The sequence below is a fragment of the Toxoplasma gondii genome, chromosome XI (genome assembly GCF_000006565.2).
Source record: "Toxoplasma gondii ME49 chromosome XI, whole genome shotgun sequence".
Lineage (NCBI taxonomy): Eukaryota > Apicomplexa > Conoidasida > Eucoccidiorida > Sarcocystidae > Toxoplasma > Toxoplasma gondii.
The window spans coordinates 5,336,422-5,348,493 of NC_031479.1; the positions used below are offsets into that span (position 1 = coordinate 5,336,422).

At 58.3% G+C, this 12,072-nt stretch overlaps 2 protein-coding genes and 1 non-coding gene across 3 annotated transcripts; 1 reads left to right on the forward strand and 2 right to left on the reverse strand.

Moving 5' to 3' along the window:
- Positions 1-338: 338 nt before the first annotated feature.
- On the reverse strand, positions 339-7,870 carry TGME49_316480 (XRN 5'-3' exonuclease N-terminus protein). Its single transcript, XM_002364773.2, has one exon. It carries the CDS (start codon positions 6,900-6,902, stop codon positions 633-635), a length of 6,270 nt encoding a protein of 2,089 aa, XP_002364814.1. The 5' UTR covers positions 6,903-7,870; the 3' UTR covers positions 339-632.
- Positions 7,871-8,079: 209 nt separating this feature from the next.
- On the forward strand, positions 8,080-11,934 carry TGME49_316490 (hypothetical protein). Its single transcript, XM_002364774.2, has 2 exons — positions 8,080-9,123; positions 9,838-11,934. Exons 1-2 carry the CDS (start codon positions 8,688-8,690, stop codon positions 10,878-10,880), a joined length of 1,479 nt encoding a protein of 492 aa, XP_002364815.1. The 5' UTR covers positions 8,080-8,687; the 3' UTR covers positions 10,881-11,934.
- On the reverse strand, positions 11,324-11,396 carry TGME49_316500. The gene has a single exon. It is a non-coding gene; the product is annotated as a tRNA-Arg (tRNA).
- Positions 11,935-12,072: the final 138 nt, after the last annotated feature.

The window sequence follows — 12,072 nt, forward strand, 5'->3', positions numbered from 1 at the left end:
CGAGACTTCACAGCGCACCTGAAACGTAACTTCTAGCAAATCATGCGGAGTTAAAAGGCACTGCATCTGAAAAGGGCAGTGTCTTGGCGCGACTTTTTCTCTTCTTTCTAAGATGAACTGCTAAACCCTCGTGGCGACCGCGAGACACACACGAGAGAAGCGAGGAGTTTCCGGACAAATAGGCGCTGAAATGGAAAAGGAAACTGGGGAAGCACAAGAGGCCATGCTCAGTCTGGAGAGCCCCTCAGGCAGATTTGGGTCGAAGCACGCGAAGCAGTCGTCGTTCAAAAGCATCCAACAGTCCAGATGCCCATTCGTGTTTTCTGTTTAAAGCATTGGCCGTGAACAGGCCTCTATTCTCTGCGTGATTCAGAAAGGAGAAAAGGCAAGACTCAAGTGCGGAGTTCCTGCAGCTGTACCAGGTGTACATTTATTTACTCGTCCTTCCCAGGCAATCGCCCACGGAGACAGAAACGTTGGTGTATGTGGGATGGAAATGCGTTGCATAATCGGTGATATGCTCACACCTATACGCTCTTATAAGACTCCCTACACGAGTGGAGACATGCGCAGATGCCGTTTTACATGTAAAGATATGTCTGTTGTAAGTGTCGTTTCCTCTCCCTTTTTCCTCACTGACTTTCCTGCCCCTTGCCCCCTGAAAACGCCACTTTTCCCCTGCTTTCCTCGTCGCTCTTTGGGGCTTTTCTTTTCTCGCCGCTCTTTGGGGCTTTTCTTTTCTCGTCGATCTTTGGGGCTTTTCTTTTCGGGCTTCGACGCCGCCCGCTCCGTTCCAGCTCCTTCCGCTGACCGCGAGACCCGCTGGCTTTCTCACACTCTCCTTTTCCTTCGCCTTCGCTTCCTTTTGACCTCTCTGAAAAGACTTCCTCGCATCGCGGCTCCCTCAGATTCTTGTCTTTCTGCGCCCCAGTCGTCTGTGTCGTCCGACCCTGTCCGGTTTTGGCCCTTCTGTCTCCGTCGACGGAGTCTCCAGCTCGTTCCTTCTCGCCTTCTGTCTTGCGCGTTGACACCTTCTTCGGCTCAGCTCTCCTGTTCACGCCTCGTCGCTCTCGTCCGAAGAAACCTGTCGAGCGGCTTCCCCTCTCTGCGCCTTTTTCGCTCTTCCCCGGGACCTTGCCTGCGTTGCTTTCAGACACGCGCTTCCCCCGCGACCCGCCCCCAGTTGATCTCCCGCGCCGCTTCTCTCCTGAGAAGACACTCGTCGACGGCGGCGAGAACATGACTGGCTTACCGACGCGGTTTCGCAGCACATCCTGGAGAGTCCAAAGAGTTCTCAAGGGGTCTTCTTCGAACTTCGACTTTGCTGCCTTCTCTGCATGCACATCGTCGTCGTCCGCTTCGCCTTCCCCAGATTCGCACTGCTCTTCTCTCCCCTGCCGTCTTGCTGCCCTTTCCTGCGCCTGTTCTCTCTCTTGGTCTCTCTCGGGTTGTTCCCTTTCCTCTGCAAGTTCTCTCTGTGCTGGCTTCTGCTTTGACTCTTTTGCGCGTTCGTTTCGCTTCTCAGCGATAACTTGTCCGTGCTCTTTGCACAGGGAGAAGATGATTTGTGTCTCGGGAGCGCGACCACGAGAGTCGACTCCCGAGTTCGTTTCCGTCTCCGCTTTTCGGCCTTTCTCCGCTGTCTGTCCACCTGCGCCGTCTTCAGTCCTCTCCTCCCGCGCCTCTTTGCCTGCCGCGCGCGCGGCCTCCAGCAGCCGAGGAATGTCGAGGGGAGGCAGAATCGGTCGATGGAGCCATGAGGGCAGAGAGGCGGCAGACGCAGCCGAAAGCGTGGACGCGAGAAAGCGAGGATCTGCATGCGCGTCAAGGGCAAGCGCCACGGCTTCTCGCTCTCGGCTGTCCATACACTGCCCCGAAACAGAAGGCGAAGCCGGAGAAGAAGGGGAAGAAGTGGAAGGGGGCGACGGAGACGAAGAGGTCTGATTTCCACGGAGCTCAGAATCCCTCAGAGCAGGAGGAACCTGCAGTTCAAAGAAAAGAGAAGAAGCTTCGTTGCGTCCCGCTGCCGAAGCGTGTGTGGTTCCAGCTCTCCGGCCCTGCTTGCCTTCGAGGATGTTTTTGAAGTCGAAACGAAGCGCGTGGAAAGGGTGGCTGTCTACGGGGAACGTATCTGGAAACATGTCGGCGACATCGCGTGTCTGCGGCAGGTGTCTGTAGATCCGAGGCAAAAGAGCGGCGCTGGAGGCCGGGAGCACGGCGAGCAGTTGGGCGTACGGCGAGAACATGAAGTCTTCCCGGAGGCTGGGGAGGGCGACAGCTCGCGCGAGCGCTTGCGGGTCCAGGCGCGCGAGGTCGGAGCAGAGCGGCGCGAATTCATGCGGGAAGAACCACGACCAGCAAGGCTTCGACGTATGGTAATACCTCAGGAGAAAAAACAGTCCCGTCACATAGTCGAGCGCGAGCTGCGCGCGAAAGTTCGCAAAGGGCACTGCCCACGGACCCCGCGCGAGGCTCGGCACCAACGGAGCTGCAGAAGGAGACGTCGGGCATGCAGGAGACGCCCCGCTCTTCGCTCGACTGTCTCCTCGCCCCAGAAGCGTCGCAAGAGGAAACTTCGAGGTGTAGTAGAGTACGGCGTGGGGATCAGAGCAGTCGACTTCTTGCGCTGGCTGTCTAGACACGCGGCTCAGAAGCGGACTGATTCTGCGCTTCGCCTCTTCCACCAGGTCGTCGTGTCTCGTGCCGTCCGCGCCGTGACCTGAAAGGCCTGCTTGCGCCCGCGAGATGCTCCGGAGAAGCCCCGGGTCGAGGTGTCTCTGGAAGTGGGGGCCTTCGTAAAGCGCGAGAATCTGGAAGAGTCGCCGGAGCCGCTCGAGGTTGATTTTCGTCTTCAGAGTCAGGTATCCGCCGAGCGCAGGCAGTGCCGCCGTATATGAACGGACGAGCGTCGCCAAGCCACCCTGGAAGATGTCCAGGTGGGGCAGCCCAGGCAAGAAGTCGTTTCCGACGAAGAAGGAGAGAAAGACAAAGTCATCGATCAGCCGCTCCGGGTCCAGCAAGCGCGGATCCGCAAACCCTCGGCGGCCTTCGCCTTGAGAAAAACTGACAACTCCCGGTGCCTTGGGCTCGACTGCCTGCGCCCCCTTCGAGCTCTCTGGCTTCTCCCCGCGCCCCGGTGGAAACGGTCCTGGTGTCTCCGAAAACGGCGAAGAGAAGCCGTCTGCATCTGCAATGCCGCGCCGAAGGCCCGACAATAGTTCGCTGCGCATTACATCGACGTCAACGACTTCGAAGTCGCGCGGGGTGTACTGCAAAAAATCGTGGCGTTTGGGTACCAGGAGCGCCGCCTGAGGATCTGGAGCCTCTGTCTCCTCGCGCTCGGGGCCTCGCCGGGGCGCCCGCTGGCCTCGTCGGGCGCGTTGGGCTCCACGCGGCGCCAGCGAGCCCTGGTCGCTGAAGAGCGCCACCGCGCGGTGCGGATTCACGCGCGCCTTCGCGACGGCCTCTGCATGCGTCTGGGCGCGCGTCCGCTCTAAGCTCGCCTGCCGCTCCCGCAGAATCAGCAGGTTTGGCCGGTGTACAGACAGCGCAAGCATCAACAAGTCGGCGTCCATCCCATACAGACAGATGCGCCCCGGCAGAGCGACCTGGGCTCCGTCGAAACCCTCCGCCTCTTCGGCAGAAGCCGAGGGAGGCAGGTCGCCGTCGCTCGAGCTCGAAGGCGACGAAAGCGGCGGCGCAGACGACTGCTCAGGTGTCTGTGTCTCGGCCTCTCCCGGGCCTCCAGACTCAGCGGGCCGACGTTTTGAGAACTTTGCATGCAAGAACGAAGACAAAAACACCGGATGCGCTTCCCGCTGTCTCTGCTCGAGGCGCGAAAGGGGCAGCGCACCCGCCGGGGCCTTGTTGAGAGGCAGACGCGGCAGGAGGCCTGCAGGGGCGTTGGACTGCAGCGAGACCACTGAGGGCGCAGGCGAAGCGACTGAAGGCCTGGCGCCGTTGGAGTCTGCCATTTCCGCTTCGCTTTCTTCCTCGCGGTCCGGCAACAGAATGTGCAGCCCTGGGGGCTCAGGGCGAGGATGAAGCAGTCCTCCCGGGTGTGCAGGCCCTGTCGCTTCGAGGCCCGTGGGGTTCTCGCCTTTCTCGGTCTTCTCCTCCAAACTGGCAACTGCTGGGGGACTTCGCTTCTGTCCACGTCGCGACGCCGCACCAGGGGCGCACGGGGCAGAGCCGCGCGAAGAAGGAGAAAACGATCTTGAATCGCCTGCATGCGGGCCTGCTCCCTGCAGAGTGAGCGGGAGGGACTTTGACTCAGGCCACTTGCCGAATCGAAGGAGATGAAGAAGTTTGTGTTCGCCTTCGCCTGGCACAGAATGCGTATTGAGACAGACGCACTGGAGATTCCGCCAGAGGGGAGACGTCCTGAGCTTGTGTACAATGAACTTCTTCAGAGTCTGTTCGCAAAGGGTCATGAACGTCGTCCCTGGACTGATGCAGTTTGTGTCCAAGTAGGGCGGCGCAACCGCAGCGAACAGGTCGCTGCTGGCTTCCCCACAAAGTTTTCTCACCCCCTCTCCATCGCCTTCTTCTCGGCCCTCGGCCCTCAGCGTCTCCTGCGCATTCAGGGTCGCGTCTGTCTCGAGTGTGGGTGTCTGTGCAGCGCGGCGGCACCCTTGCCTTCCGTCTCCTTCGTCTTCGTCTTCTTCGTCTTCAAGCCTCACAGCGAGGCGGTCGTCGCGGCTTTGGCGGAAGCGGCGGCTTCTCTGTTGATTCACTTTGGCAAGCGGAGGGACGCCGTCCAGAGTGAGGACGAGCAACTTTCGGGGCCTCACGAGCGAGACGAGGCGGTGGAGGTACGCGCAGACGCGCTGCAAAAGCAGCGGCTGGCAGTGCATGAGTGGCGGCGGCAAAGTCGAGGGCAGATGTCCGTGACTGCAGAGGTGGATGATCGCGTTGAAATCTAGGAACAGCGCATCGATAGGCAGGCGCGAGCGCAGCTGAGCCAGAGACACTGGACGAGCAACAGTCGCCGGAGACGAGGCAGAACTCGGAAATGTCGGAGGAAGAGCCTGAGACACTCCGGAGACACGAGAGACAGCAGCGCCAGTCGTCGACGAAGCCAAGACGCGTGGATCTGAAGCAAGGGGCGCTGGGAGAGGTTTCTCAGCAGTCTTTTCTGCGCTGCCTCGAGGCGAAGCAGCTTGGCTGTCAGAAGACGCAGGTAAACGCATGCGAGTGTCTTCCGAAGCGCGCGCGCCAGGACTGCTCTCGGCTGTTTTTTTTCGCGAGACCTCCAAGGTCGGGTCCTGTCTTTCCCTTCCTCGATGGGTCGCCACGAGTTCTCTCTCCTTCAGTCGCAAAACCTCTTGCATCGCCGCCACGTGGGCTGCGCGTCTGCCCCCGGGCTGGGGCGCCAGAGCCTGTGCGAGGCCTTTGCGCCTTCGCAGTCTCTCGCGCCCAACTAGCCGCGGAGCCGTCTGCACTGCTCTCTCCACAGCGGCCCTCAGTTCCATCTGAGCATCTCTCGCTCTCTCTGCAGAGAGAGGAGAAGCCGAGACAGACTGGGGAGGACGTCCAGGACTCCATTTGGCCGGTGGGTGCTTCTGGCCTTCGATCTCCGTCTCAGTTTCGCCGATCTGCGCGTCCTTTGACTCTCGAGTTTGTGAAACAGAAGACGCAGGGGTCGGCGGGACATACAAATCCGCGAATTCGTGCAGCGTCCGCTTCAGCGAAGGAAAATGCCGGCAGAGCCACTTGTAGAGGTGGGGCACACCGAAGAGGGCGCTCGAGCGCGCGCCGCCTCGCAGGCGGGAGAGACGTGAAGGAGAGACAAGAGCCGGAAACGCTGGAGAAGACGCGAGAGCAGGAGACGCTCGAAGCGACGAAGAGCAGAGAGAAGAAGCAGACAGTGGAGGTGAAGACGAAAGAGCAGAAGCTTGGACAAAAAAGGATACAGATCGAGGCGGACATCTGCCGAGAGCGAGCCAGACGCTCGCACAAGATCCCCGCCATTCTCTGTAGCGTTTCGCGTCTCGTCCTCCTGGCCTTCCTCCCGCGAACGTATCGCCTGCAGAGGCAAAGAAGGCAGAGATGCGAGAGTTTTTCGATCGCAGCGAATGCGCAGGAGACGCGAGGGTCGAGCCAGGCGCACGAGGCCAGAAGACACCCACGGAAGAAGAAGAAGAAACTGGCCGCGAATCGAACGCAGGCCGATCAGAGCAATAAGAGGAAAGAGAAGAAGAAACGAAAGAGGAGAAAGAACTGGGCGAGGAGAGAAAAGATAAAGAAGTTTGAGGAGATGATGAAGAGGAAGAAAAGCGGTACGTGTACGAAGGCAAGGAGAGCCCGGAGAAAAGAGACGACGAAGAAGCAGAGAGAGACGCGCACCGAGAGGAGGAGGGAGAAGAAGAGAGAGAAGACGACAGGGAACGAGGAGAAGAGATGATGTGGGGGAGACAAGCGGAACGGGCAGGACTGTGAACGGTCAGGAGAGAGGCGAGAGAGGGGGAAGACGCAGACGAATTTGGAAGAGAGAAAGAGGAGCTTCGGTCGCTTGGGCGTCCCCACTGCTGTCGCGGAGCAGCCAGCACATGGAAGCAAGAGAGAAACGAAAAGAAGCACCAGGAAACCTGGAGAAGCGAGGAAAACGACAGGGTCAAGCGCGGGCGGACGACGGAAGCGAAGGAAGGAGGCGAGGCGGGCCAGCGGGAAGAGGAAGAAGAGTCAGAAGAGGAAGAAGAGTCAGAAGAGGAGAGGGAGGAGCAGTCGAGAGAGGCCGAGAGGAGCCAGCGGCGCCTCGTTCGCCCTTGAGGTGTGGTGCCGGTCGTCAGAGAGGAGACTCCGTCATCTTGACAGGTCGGGATCGAAAGGTCGAGATCACGCGAGACACGGACCGAGGAGGGACAGGTGGAGGGCAGGATTGGGCCTTCCTCGTCCGCCATGGAAAAACTGAGAAACACAAAGAGCCTTCTCCCCCGACGTCGACGTTCTGCAGACGCAGCAGTGGGACTGGACTGGTTGGCGGTTGAAACGCGGCTTCGCGAGGGGGATCGAGTGGCGCGATCAGACTGCGACGGAAAGCTCGTAAAGCGGGTGGAAGCAGGAGAGAACACTGTCTACGTATGGGTCGTTCGTGAGCAGTGCAGGGAAGGCAGTTTGCCGCGATGTGGAGCGGGCAGACCGCAGGCGCAGAGAGAGGGGGAAAGCGAGAAACATGAGCGACGCAAGAAGCAGCTAGGAGAGAAGAACGCAAGGGGAAAGCAGAAGCGCGGGGAAAGAGGAATGAAGAAAACTCGACAACACAGCAGGTGGAGGCCCGAAACGAAAGTGAGAGATGGAAAGGGCGCTTGTCGACGCCGGAGGTGTCTGCAGAGGCGAAGGCCTATCGGCTATGCGAAATGGTGGATGGCGTTTACTCGAAGTCCCGGAGAGGCGCTCGACAGCACAGCCGTCTTCGATTAACGGACCAGTCCGCGCAGCCTCCAGTCTCCAGAGACCGCGCAGGCACACCAACGGAGAGGAAAAGCGACTGAGAAAGCGCACTGGCGAGGGAGCAGAAGAGGGGGGAAGGGAACGGGTGAGAGAGAGAGAGGAACCTAGAAAGAGAGCGCGAGAAAGACTGAAGGAAAGAGAGCGGAGAGCGCCCATTGAGAGGTCGGGGCCAGCGGGCGCGCGCCAAAGAGATGTTTAGAGTCTAGAGTTTAATGTGACTGGAAAGAAAACATCTCTTGCCTTTTTCGTCTACACACCAGTCAAGTCCGCGAAACAAGGAACGAGAAGAGCCGCACGGCGCCGCGCTCCGACGCCGCGTTATCGACGGTTCTGTATCCCTCCTTCGCATTGGCTCTTCACCGTTCGAACGACACAAAGAGGAAGAGAGACGAAGCGAGGGTGACGGAGAGGAGCTAACCCATGAAAGGACAAAGAGAAGAAGAAATGAGGAAGAAAGAAGGCACGGAGACAGCAGAAAACGGGACGAAGGTGTCTTCGTCACAGAAGCGCATGCGGTTGAGGTGGAGGGCGCAAAGAAAAAGGCCCCGCTTAACGTCCGTGCATATCCAGGGTTGCAATCCCCAGCTTTTGTATCCGCTTTTTCTCTTTCTCTCTTTTCCACATCTGAGAGAGTCTTCCATTTTTTTCTCCTTCTCTTGTTGTCTTTTTTTCCTCCTCGTCCGACACAGGGCCCCTGCGAGCAAGGAGACCAGAGTCATTGCCGGGCGCCGTCTCGCCCATCTCGCCCTTGTCTTCTTGTCTTTTTTCTTCCTTTTGAATCTCTTTGTTTCCAACTTTTTCTTACTCACCGGTTTCTTCGCTTTTGTCTCCCCTCATTTCGTCTCTCCTTTCTCTGTCTTTGTTGGACTTCGATCCTCCGTCTTCTTTCCGGACTCTCCGTTGTTCTCGCCGCCCTCACTTCCCCTTTCATACCTATTCGTTTCGTCTCTCGTGTGCTTTCTTTCTCCTTCTCTTTCCTTCCCTTTCTACCTCCTTCCCTCTCACTCTCTTTCCACCTCCTTCTTACGCCTTGCATCTCGTTCTTTTCCTGTCAATTCTCCTCACCTTTCTCTTCCGTCTCTTGCTCCTCGTCGCCTTCGCCTCTCTCGTCTTCGCCGCCGCCTTCTTCCCTTCTTCTGTTTTTCTTCTCTTTGCTCACTGTGTCTCTTCCCTCTCTCTTGTCCGTTTTTCTCTCTCTTCCGTCCTCCTCCACGTACGCCGGTTCTCCTCTCACCATGGCAGGCTTCTCCTTGAGTCTGAAGAAGGCCTCAGCGCCGCCTAATGCAGCCTCTTCTGCCTCGTCTGGATCGTCGGGGTCTTCTTTCGCTGCTCCTGCTGCCTCAGCTTCTTCGGTGTCTGCGCTTTTCCAGGCTTCTCTGGATGCGGAGGAGGAGGAGGCGAAGGCGGCTGAGAAAAAGGGCGTCATGCAGTCTGTGCGTCTCGCCTCAGGACCGGACAGAAGGCACCAAGTCCAGCAACAGAAGGCCCTCGCTGAAGACTCCACGGTCTTCGCCTACGACGAGGTTTTCGAAAGGGTGAGCTCCGCCGTCACGAAGGAACGCGCGAAGAAGACGCCGAGAATCTACCTTGGATACAAGACAGGGCTGGAAGAGCTGCGCGACGCCGAACAGGGACAAACCGAGCCGCTCTCCAACGATGGCCACAGTGCAGGTACACCACGCGAACCGCATGCGAAGAAGGAAAGGGAGGGGGAGACAGGAAGGGAGACACAGTAGAGGAACGAGAGGAGAGAAAAGCAAAGAAAGAGAGGTGCGGAAAGAGAAGGAGAAAAGAAGGGAGAGAGAGAAGGCAGAAGGGGAAAGAAGGACGTTGAACGAGAGAGAGAGAGACGCGGAGAGAACTTGCGGGATCTAATGTAGGGGGTTGAGGTTTTCTTCTGCACTGGACTTCTCTTGAGACGTTCTTCTTTCAAAGGCGATCTGCCAGAGTCGTTACTTCAAGCGGATATGCGCCTGTCTCTTCCACAAGGACGACTAGTGTCTCTTTTTTCCGACCTAAGTGTCTCTGCCCCTCCTGACATGTGGGCCCCTGTCGTTGGATCGAAATGTCTCCTATCCCTGGGTTGCGTGTCTCCGCTGATGGAGCTCAGTGTTCTCTTTTTCCTCGTCACACTGTCTCCTTTTCTGTTGGTCCACGCGCGCCACCTTGTCGCGAGCTCTGTGCCAGTTTTTCGTCATTTGTGTGTCTGATGTTTTGGACCCGAGTGTGTTCGTTTGCTGAGAGCTGTCGCCTCGTGATGTCAGATTTTCTGTTTCCACCTCAGCGTCTGCTTCTTCCCCTCTGTGCGTGTCTCCTTTCCTTGTCTGAGCGCATCAGTTCTCGAATTTTCTCGTTTGCCCGACTTCGCTGTGGGTTTGCGTTCAGGCTGCGAAGGCGACGAGGCAGAGGCGCTTCCGGAGCCGGAAGCAGGCCTCTCTCCAACTCGCACGCGTCCGTCTGGAGACAAGTCGTTCGCCACTTACGGAGCGAATCTGAACTGTGGGTTGAATCTGGCAAGCCAGAGAGGAGTCGAAGGAGCGCTTTCAGCGCGAGAAAGGCGCGAGAAGGCGAGTGGCTTGGGAGAGGAAAGGGAAACTCCGAGTCTGCCTGCCTCGCGCTTCATCTCCAAGTTGGTTGTGAGTGCCCGGAGGCGCGCCCTGGAGCGTGAAATCGCAGAAGAGCGGCAGCTACAAAAGGAGCGAGCGGGGGACAAGAACGACGAAGTTTTCGTCACTTCTGCATACAAGCAGCGACTGGAAGAGCGGCGCCTTCTGGCTCTCGAACTCGAAGAGCAGGAGCGGCGAGACCGGGAGAATGCTCCCGATAAACAGAGCGACTTGTCCTCTTTCCACGCCCACCTCCTGCGCTCGGGTCACGCCAGTCGGAGCGGCGGAGGCGAGCGAACTCCGAATATAGGCCGAGCCACACCCCCTCGCGGGAGAGGAAGCGAGGACGGAGTGGTGGCGCAGGGCGTCGGAGAGCATGTCAAGCAGGAGGTGAAGAGGGAGAGGACGGATGACCGGGGAGACCCGGAAGGGCAGGGCCTCAGGGACGCTGCGGTGCGAGGAGTTTGTGTGGGCGAGACGGAGCCGGAGAGAGAAGCAGACCTCGGCGAGAAGAAGAGACGTCTTCTGCAGGGGTCGGCGGCGACAGAGGAGGAAACCAGCAGTGGAAGCAGAGGACGCGGGATGGAGGAGACGGCGGGCGGAGGCCCAGAGCGGAGAGAGGGGCAAGACGGCTCAAGAGCTGCGGAGACAGAAGAGGACGAAAAACAGAGTAGAGCGCGCCTGGAGGACCTGCTGCAACAGAAGAAAAGAGAAAAGCAACGCAAACTCGAGCAGGCAGCCGCGCCTCTAGGCGAGGACAAGCTCTCGGAAGCGAAACGCCGATACCTTGAAAGAAAGCGGAAAGCAGCCGGTGGGGGCTGAGCGTTTGGCGACTGGCTTCAGTGATGGGGTGTCTACATCCCCTAGTGCCTACATTAGATTGCTTTTAAGGCTCTGAATCTTCTCGTGTTCTTTGCCCAGACACACACTCAAAATTTTCTACATCCCGCGCATCGCACCACGTACGGCCTGACCTCGTACGCCTCCAGCCATTGTACCTATGCAGTCTACTACAGTGTGGCGGAACAAAGTAGGCAGCGAAACGCGCTTTCCTTGCGTGAATCACGCACCCTTTCCCAACCGAGCAGATTCGAGTGCTCACGTTTCCCCTAGGCCCCCGCATTGTCTCTCGCGCAAAACGAGTGTGAGCTCGTCTCCTCTTCTCCAGTCAGAATTGTGGCGGAAGAAGTCTCGAGAAGAAAAGGCAATTGGCTGTCATCTAGAGCAGTGTAGACATCGCTAATGGAAACAGGAGAACACCAGTGCACACCAGGTGGGACTCGAACCCACAACCTTAGCCTTAGGAGGGCTACGCGCTATCCATTGCGCCACTGGTGCTGCGCCGCACGTCTGCACCTTGCGGTTATGCGTTGCCGGGTTTGCTCCCTTTGTTTCTCATTTTCATGAATGGTACGTGAGCTCTCAATGAAGTGGGTGCTGTTTCGGTGGCAACTGGCCAATCGTTTCGCGTCGCTCAAGATGTTCTGGAGCATCAATCCGGAAGCTCTCGGGAGCCGTGCCTCCGTTACCGAGCCCGGTGAACGGGGAAAGTGATCTTTGGCACTTCGGGGTCCTCGCAACTGGATCCTGTGGTCTCGCGGTCCGTCTCGTTCAGTGCTAGAATGCTGACGTAGTCTCGTTTTCTCGCGACTGAGTAAGTTCGCGCAATGCATTTTGCAACTGGTGCGTTCATCCCGTTACGGTCACGCCCAATCGAACGGTTCCACAGCGTGGTGGCCAGTATCGAGCGTTTCCCGGTGGGATGTTATGAGACTCGTTCTCTTCGGGTTTTCCGATATCTCGGATGTCTGCGAACAGTACGGTGGTTATCCGAACCACTTTTCTTGTGACGAGCTAATGTGAACAGACCAGCCCGTGAGACGGTTGAGCTTCTAGTTAGCATGGTAAGCACTCCGTGAGCGGATGACTCTCGACCAGGACTTGGGATTTTGAAAATCGCAACCCTCATAGGTGTTGTTTCACGGCATTCTCCCTCACTTGGCCGGTTTGTGCG